The following is an 8,960-nucleotide window of genomic DNA, read 5'->3' as shown; positions in this document are numbered from 1 at the left end:
CCGGCAGCGGCCCTTCATGGCGGCGCAGCCCTGGGACGGCGGGGGCGGCGAGTCCCGGGGGCCGCTGCCCGCCGCCGCGAGGCCAGTCCCCTCCCCTGACAGCCCGGTCCTCCCGCCGCCGCGAGGCCACTCCCCCCCCCCCCCCCCCGACAGCCCGCTCCTCCCGCCACGCTCACCCCGCGGCTTTAGGAAGCGTCGGGGCCAATCGCCGGCCGTTTCCTTGCTGACAGGCGGTCGCACTCACCTATCCGACAGCTTCTCCTTAGAAGCAACCCCGCCTCCTCGGGGGCTGCCACCAGTCAGAAAAAGGATTGAGTTGGGGGCGGGCGAAGAGGGCCTGCGAGCTCCGTCTTCCCTCAGTACCTCCCTCGCTCCGTTGCGCGAGGATCGCCCCTTTCGCCAGCAGGTGATTGACACGGGGCAACAGCTAATGGGATGCGGAGGTCGCGCGGTGAGGCCAATGGCGCGGCGGGGGCGGGCTGTGCCAGGCTCCGGGCGGCGGGGGGAGCGGCGGGGCTGGGGCGAGGCTAGGCTAGGCGAGGCGAGGCGAGGCGTAGCGTAGGGTAGCGTAGCGTAGCGCAGCGCTGGCAGGAGGGTGATGGTGGTGGCGTGAGGCGCTGGCCGCCCGGCCGGCGGGGCGAGGAGAAGCGGCGTGTGCCCGGTGCTCGCCATGAGGCTTCAGGAGGACGGGGACGGCCGCAGGGCGCTGCCGCCGGCGGGGCTGCCGCAGTAATGGACAGCGGCAGCGCTGCCTCTCGCCTGCCGTGTGGTGCCAGCGCCCGCGCCCGCCCGGCGGGGACCGCCCGTGAGGACCCAGGGGCAGGTGAGTGCCGCGGCACGGAGGGAGCCACCCGCGCAGCCCCGCGTCTCTTCCCCCCAGCTCCCCAAGCCGCCTCCGCCACTTGCTCCCCGCCGTTGGCGTTTTAATTTTTAAACCCCAACGGCTGCGGGGGGGCGGGGGGCTCTGCCCCAGCGGGCTGGGCGCTGAGGTGACAGGGGCTGGTGAGGCGGAGCGGGGCGCTCCTCGCCGCGGGGCTCCGTGGGGACGGTCCCCTCTAGGGGGACATTCCTGGACCCCAGGTTGCCTTCTTGCCAGCTCTGATGCCATCCTACCCTGTCTTCTCGCCAGGCGCGGCCACCTTTTTCTTCCCGTATTCCTAATGAAGAGGCTTTTTCCTCCGCGCCCGGCGGAGGTGCTGCTTTCCTTTGGAGGGAGAAGACCCATCTGGGTTTCTCCTCTCCCTTTTCACCTCCCTGATGAGCGTTTCTCAGTTGAGGATGGAGAGACATTTCCATTTCAATATGATGCAGCGAGAAAGATGGGGAATCCTGGGCAGCCAGGGCTCAGGAAATGCCCCTTCGTCTTTCATCGTCCTCCTCACCCTGGCACAGGCATTTAAGTAGTAGCACTCCCTTGCCGGCTTCTTGGCTGTTCCTTCTCCTTGGAAAGAGAAATGGGAGCGGGAGGTGTGTGCGTGAGAGGAAACAACTGTTACACCTTTTGTCATCAAGACAAAGAAGTTGTCTTCATCTCCCTGTGTCCCTCCCTCTGGGTGCACATTGGCAGCACCTCAGCCACTTCGCATTCCTTCCCGGAGATGCTTCATAACGATTCGGTGTTCCCTGACCTGCCCTTTTTTGTTGTTGTTGCCAATTATGATGGTGCTGATAAAAGGACATGTTGATATGTTTCCAAACAGACTCGTGGTTTGCATTCCTGAAATTGCTGCAGCATTCTTATTTATTTAGTTAGAGGGGGGGATGACAACAGGAAGGGGGTATGTTTTTGTGGGTTTTTTGTAGTTGTTCAATCACGTGCAATTGCAACACTGTAGTATGGAGTATATTAACCAATGCTTTCTCCCCCTGTCTTACTTGTCTTCCAGTCCTGCAGTGTCCCCATCGTCTGCTCCTATTGCATGCTGCTCCTGGCCAGTGATGAACTGTTCAGCTAGACTGCGATTTACCATGAAGAAGGGAGAGGCGGAATATGAGTTGTAGACAGCCCATCAAGTTCCTTGCACACTGTTTTTACTGTGTCTGTATATAAATCTGCTAGTATTGAGCACGCGCACTCTTAAACCTACCTTGGTATTCACAGAGTTGCTACTGTGTAAGAGGACTAGCATTTCTCACTATCATGGCCTCAGTTTGGAAAAGACTGCAGCGTGTTGGGAAACATGCATCCAAGTTCCAGTTTGTGGCCTCTTACCAGGAGTTGATGGTCGAGTGCACCAAAAAATGGTAAGAAGCGCCTCATGTTGCTGCACAAATGGTGGAGTAAGTTGCTGGTGCTGAAATAAGAAGGATGTTGCTCGTTTTGTCTTGCTTCCCCTAGCTTTCTCTTGCTTGCCTGTTGCAGAAGCAGCTGTGTGGGGTGCTTGTCTTTCTTGATGAGTGGTTGCTTTGCTGCATACTTATCTTGGACCTGTTGGTTCTGTTCTGTACTCTGATTTTCTTAGCTGGCACTGTTGTTATCATGCAGAGGATGGTGCATTTATTAGCTTGGCATCTGTGGCTTAGTGGTGTGGTTTTGGTTGTTGGTTTTGTGTGGTTGTTTTTTAAGGTTTCCCAAGAGCTGTTTTCCAACTTCCAGCTCAGCTCTTGGTGCTGAGTGTTATCTGCTGACACTGTTGCTAGCTGACTGAGGCATTTGAGATCAGTCCTGAAGATGGTGGTGTGTTAATCTATGGTGATCACCCATTTTGATTTTGACTTTTTTATCTGAAGATGTCTTGTCTCTCCTTCTTTTCCTTGTTCCTTTCTATCTTTTAATGGGAAGAGGCAAGAGACAGATCCTTGGGAATTCTCTTAAGGTATTTGTTTAGTCGGACAAGAATTTTGTGCAGTGGTGGTCCCATTGCATGGCTTTGGAGCTGACTAGACAGCAGTTAACAGTTAATTATATGGGTCTGGTGCATTTTCCTTCCTGTGCAAAATGAGCTTAAATAAATCTGCTAGGGAAGACTGGAAGTAGCTTTTAAATAGTAAGGCAAAGATCTCCATTATACAAATACTTAAGTGCTTTTTTAATATGTTTGGATTATTGATGTTACTGACATAATTCCTCACGTTAGTGTGAGTCTGTAGTGTCAGAGGACGAAGAAAGTACTTTCCAGACCTCATGGACTGAGATGTTCAAATTGCCTTGTAATAAATTGCAGCCTCCTTTCTAATACTTGGCCTTTCTTCTTGCCAACAAGTTTGGGACTTGCATTGGCTGATTTCACTGGTTATGAGTAATTGCCTCTACAAATTTAAATTCTGTCTCTTGGAGTTGGAAATCTCTGTCAAATATGCTGGAAGGATGCTTGCTGCTCTGTCTTAAAGGAACACTCTCAGATTAGAAAAATTTTTAACAAGTTATCTTCTTGCCTAAAATGTTTTGAAAGATTATTAAGAAGCAGAATTGTTTTGGAAGTTGAACTTGCTTTCACAGAATAAACTACAAATAAAAACATTTTAAAAGTTGAAAGATGCTGTTGTGTAATTATCTCATGGCATCTACTGTCTAGTTCAGGCCAAAGAGTTTTCCCCAGTAATCTTGGTTTATCAGGTTTATTTCAGCAGTTGTGTTTATTACTTTTTATGTTTTGTTTGCATAAACTAGTCTGTTTTGGCTTTCATTTTCACTTTGATTCACTCCTTGCTTGAGAATTTGCAGAATGCTTCAGCACTAAAGTATGAATGCTGCAGGGGAATGTTCTAATTGGATCTGCAGCAAACTTTCACTTGATTTAAGAAAAAGTCACACACAAAAGTTCTCTTGTGAACAATCTTGTTATTTTAGAAACACTTACCTTATTGTTTAATCATGAACTAGAGTGCCCACCGAGCAAAATGCCTGTGTGTGAAGTAGTGAAACAGCCTTTCAAAACCTCAGATATGCAAATAATTTTTTAAAAATATGTTGTCTTTCTGAACCTTCATTTTACTTTCTTGAATTTAAATGTAGGCAGAATCAGTGCTTGTGTTAGTTATGACAAAACAACAGTATAGTGGTGAAATGTGGATGAATTCTAGGAAAAATAACAATTGGGAAAGAGCATCACTCTCGCAGTCATTTGATTGTAGGCTTTTCTATTCTGCTTCCTCTTGTTTGGAGAACCTTAACAAAAACGTTCTTTAAGCAGGCAAGCTAAAATACAATATTTCTGCCATAAGTGGGACTCCTGTATAAAACAAAAGGGTAAATATTTATATATTTTGAGAACCTTCAGCTAGGTCTTTCCTTAACTTCGGAGAAGATAGTTTTGCATGTACTGACAGAATCACCGCTTCCTCTATTTCTAAAGCTTGTCTCTGAGTTTGGCCCATGTGAGAACAAAACAGAAGAAATGAACTCCATATGCTGTTCTTGGTGAAAGCATTCAGTATATATTGTCAGTGCTGTAGTCTGTAGTTTGTTTGATTGAAATGTAGTAAGCAGTAAGTTTTTTTTAATGTACTGGCATTTTAACAATCCAGTGTTTCTGGAGGAAAAGAACGCTGCATTCATATTTTAAAACAAATGACAATGCACATTGTCATAAGCACACTTAAATTGAGATGTGTCTGTGAGCGAGGATTGTCTGTGACCAAAACAGCCTGGGTGCGTCTCTGTGAACTGCTATCTTCTGTTAGGTTTACATTTGTCTAACTCTTCAGAAAATGACTTGTGTTTTAGAATCTTTTTGTAACTGATCCTGTGCGGTTTGCAATGTTGGGTGTATTTCTGGTTGGCTTTAATACTTTTTGTCCCCTCTGGACTTGTATTGATTTGAATATTTTTTTTTAAACTTAGTTTAGTGTTCAAAATAGCTCCTGCTCTTTTCTGGAGTTATGCTGGCTGTGTGGGAAGTTGCTACCACTCTGGTGTTGCTGCTTCACTCTTTGAAAGTGTTATTTCTAGGTACAGCAGCATTTGTCCAGCATAGGCTGAAACTCCTTTTCTTTGCTTTTTCTGCTCTCTGTAGTTTCTGATTCTTGTCTCTACTGATGATTAGAGACAGCCATTCTCAGACGATTGCTTTTCATTGGTGGTGCATTTGGGGGGGGACAGGTTGTGATGGAGTGTCCAGTGTTGTCACTGTTTCATTAGAAAAAACCTTATTTTCAGGTAATTAACAGGACTGAGTCGCTTCTGTGGCATTCTGGCTGCTCCCACTGACCCAGACCTAATTATTGTGGCTGCTTAGTACCTTTGAAAAATTGAGCAGTTGGTTCATTTAGAGCCTTTCATTAAAAATAAATAAATGTAGTCTTTGTCTTTAATATGGATTAGTGACTCCTGCTACTGTGAAAACGTCATACTTTGCATTAATCATATAAGCACTTGAGTTTTTTGAAAGGCGCTTGCTTGGCAGTGCTGGAGTGTGTCATCCTCCACTTACCCTTGGAATAAGCTGGGGCAGCACAGGATTTTCTACCCAGCCTCACCAGTGAGCTGCAGTCCTGGCCTGGAAGGACTATGCATGGTAGGAGAGAGTTAATTTAGTGCTTATCCTCAGCGCTATTGAATAAAACCAGAAATCAGTCTCATGTGTTTTGCTTAAGCTTCTGCAAAAGTTGTATTTGCTGCTCTGTGCTGTTGGAGCAGACTGCTGTGTGGCATGGGAGCGTGCTGGGCATCGCTGGCAGGTGTAATGCTGTGGCTTGCTCAGAGGACCCAGTTCAGTTGCCTGAACACTGGTGTCTAGCACTGTTTGAGATGCCTTTGAGTTTTCTGCCAGTCCCAGCTGCCAGTTTGGAGAAGCGCAGGTCTCCTGTGGATCCTGTGTCAAGCCTGCTAGCCTGGCATGCATCCCTTGGGTACCCTGCAGCTTCTCAGCTGCTGGAGGCCTCTGTTCAGGCGACTGAGTCAAGCAAGGCTTGTCTGAGGCACAGGCTCAGCAGAGGAGCCTCACAGGAGTAAAATATTCCTTTGGACCAGAGATCGGTTGCAGTCCTTGGACCTGCAGCTGTGATAGCTGTTTTACAGAGCTGCTGAAGCATCTAATGCTGAACACATGAGCTCTCTAGGATGTCTTTTATGTTTCCTTATTTTTGAGTGATATCTTGCAAGTCAAGGACTCAATAGAGGCTTCAAGTGTAGTATTGACTGGTTTCCACAGAGCCTAACTTACAGAGGTGAGGTTGCCAAGTTCCTAATGTCATTGTCCATTAGATGCTTTTATGAGCAAGAAAGCTGCTCACCTGAATGTAGGTGCTAACTGCTTAAAACAGCTGGAAAAGTGTAAACATAAGGATGCTTCTCGACAGGATTTGCCATTCAGGATTGCTTTAGAGGTAAAGAAATATGTTATTTTTTACAATGTTTGTAATACCTGTCATCTCCTACATGAACTTCTTTGCTTTTAAATCCCACTTAAAAATACAGCGAACCATGATGTTGTCAAAGGGTTAAACTTTTCTTGTATGCTGCCTTAATGGAAGACAGGCTTCATTTCCATGAGGCAAGTTGCCTACTTTTGTATCAATTAGGTATGGTCTGAATTAAGTTCTGTATTTTCAAATATACATCTTTCTCTTTTGGAAATGAAGTAATGCTTAATCTTTTTTTTTCCAAAAGGCTTTAGCCATCTGTTTCTCTCTTCTGTTGTAGTTTCATAACTGGATGCTGCAGGAATTTTAAGATTTGGCTTGCATTGTGCATGGGAGAGAAATGAGCTTTTTGAGATTCCGCGGTTCACACCAGTCTACTTGCCTTCTGGTCGCTGCTTTCCAGCAAACTCTTCAGTACTGAAGGCCACCAAGAGAACTGGAGTTAACTGGTTCCTGTAGAAATCATTGGGGGTTTCCTGTACAGGGTCAGGCTGTCAAATTGCTCAGTTAATTTCCTTGCTTTGCATGGTCATTAAGAGGGGATTTTGTGAGCACCTAAGTGCTTTTAGTTATTAAGGTTGATTGTATTGAAACATGACAGAAAGAGATACAGTTACAGCTCAATTCAGGATCTCTTTTGTTAGTTTTGCTGTGAACTGTGCTTTTTGTTGTGGGCTTGCTCTTCTGAGTTTTTGGTTGGATTTGCATGTTAGCCATGTAAGTACACTGTGACAAATATAGCTTGTGCAAGGAAAGCATCATGAATTTCTCCTGCTCTTTAGCTTCTTTTCTCCCTCTCAGTTAAATTATACTCAGTCCTTACACTCTTCATTGAGATCTCTGATTCCACACCAAATAATCCCCATCTGCAAATACACTTCAGCATTTTCTTTTCCATTCATTTCAAATTTTGACTGAGGACTTTTTGAGGGTTTAAATTGTGTGTTAAACATACTCTTTCCAAAGAATCACTGCCAGCTGCCTTACAGGTCAGTCTTGTCCCTTTCTTCCTGCAGTCAGTTAAAACACACTTACTGTCCACACGCAAAAGCAGTTCTCCTCTGCCACATTGCATCTCTCTTCTGTTTGTATCCAGAAGAAAATACTTGTTTCAGAAATGCAGATCTGCTCCTTTGGGCTCTCTGCCTGACTTCTGTCAGGATGTTGTCTACTGATCCTGACTCCTTAACACCAGCTGCTTTCCTTCCCTGCCTTACTGAGCTAGCCTCCTGCCCTCTTTTTTAGCCTTATGTCTGTTCCATGAACCACAAGTTAGGTATTTCTCATCAAAATTGTTGGTTGCATATTGTGCAGTGAAGAGATTTCATTAGGAGAGGTATGGGTGTATGTGAATTCTTGCTGCTGACTTTTTCAGATTCAGTGCTGCATACTTATACCCATTTTCTATTTGCAGCAACTCTTTGAGAGCATTTGAAACTGTGTCCAGTTCCTAAAAGACCTAATTGGCAGAAGCAGGCACAAAGTTTAGTGTCTGCAAGGTAGAAAGATTTAGGTTTGTTGTAAATACTTGTTCTGAATTTTATTTGTCTTTGAGAGACAAAATTCTTTCCAGCAATTTCTTGACATAGTTTACCGTCCTAGTAGTAACAAAAGTAATTGTCTAAAGCAGAGAAGATTACGTTATACCCAAGTGTAGACAAATCCATCTTAATGGTCTGTCATTCATTCAGTTAAATGGGTGAGGATGTCTCCTTGAATAAATAAAATACACTAACTTATGTTCTAACACAGCTTTATTTTTTGAGAGAGAAACTGTGTGTGTAACTTCCTCACAGAGCTTTACAAATAAATAAAATCTGGCTCTGTTCCTGTAGGCGCTGTGTTGCACGCATACAGTGAAGTATGTGTACTGTTCTTTGAACCCAGTGGACTTGAGCTGGAATAAAGAATTTTTTTTCAGGATTGGATCCCTGTGAATATTCTTTTCAGCTCTTGTGTTATGAGGTTAAATAAAATGAAATGTTATGACATTGTGTAGGCCTCATCTGAGCTGAGTCTTCGGTCTCTTAGACTGCTCAGGCTGTATAGTGCCAGTCTGTTCCTTCAATTAGTTTTTAATTGGTTGGAGAGAGCTGAAGTCCCTTTCACAGTTCAGTGTGAATAAGGAGAGGAGGAGGAGGAGGCTGGTAAGGTTGACTAAATCTGAGAAAACTCTTATAAAACAAACCCTTCAGTTACTGTAGTAAAAGCATTCTGCTTGGGTGGCTTTCTGAGAATATGGGGGCAGGGGGGTTGTTTGTTTACTTCTAAAAGCTTTCCCAGTTTACTCTGAGTGTGTGAAGTGTGTGTTTGTTTCCCTTGCCCCTCTCCTCTTACTCCTTGGGGTAGAAGCTGGCCCTGGCAGGCTCTTTACTACCTTGCTGTGGGACACTCCTGAGCTGCCCTCTGTACTAAGTCTGTCTTGTGTGTCCTGGAGTGGACTCTGAAACACAGGAACTATGCGGCTGAACTTTTGTTCCTTGAAATTAAGATATGCACACAGCAGTAGGGTAAATAAAGCCATCCTTGTTTTCTTCCTCTTGTCTTTATTTGAAAAATGTATTTCTGCAGCATACAGTTTTTGTAAGTTCATCAGAGCTCTCAGCTGGGAAGCTCTGTGTTTTGGCAGTTGAGGTATAGGGTAGTTGTGGCTTTTG

General features: G+C 45.3%; 1 protein-coding gene across 10 annotated transcripts in view; it reads left to right on the top strand.

Annotated features, from left to right (window-relative positions):
• Positions 1-533: 533 nt before the first annotated feature.
• Positions 534-8,960, top strand: part of EHBP1 (EH domain binding protein 1) — a 226,635-nt gene continuing 218,208 nt past the window's right edge. For all 10 annotated transcript variants that reach the window (XM_049799736.1, XM_049799732.1, XM_049799731.1 and 7 more), the window contains exons 1-2: positions 534-823; positions 1,887-2,244. In XM_049799736.1, coding sequence (XP_049655693.1) covers positions 2,141-2,244 — 104 coding nt within the window. In that variant the 5' untranslated portion in view covers positions 534-823; positions 1,887-2,140. The remainder of the gene's footprint in view (positions 824-1,886; positions 2,245-8,960) is intronic.

This window comes from Accipiter gentilis, chromosome 5 (genome assembly GCF_929443795.1).
Source record: "Accipiter gentilis chromosome 5, bAccGen1.1, whole genome shotgun sequence".
Classification (NCBI taxonomy): Eukaryota; Metazoa; Chordata; class Aves; order Accipitriformes; family Accipitridae; genus Astur; species Astur gentilis.
Note: the sequence above shows the minus strand (reverse complement) of the source record. Positions and strands in the feature narration are given on the sequence as shown.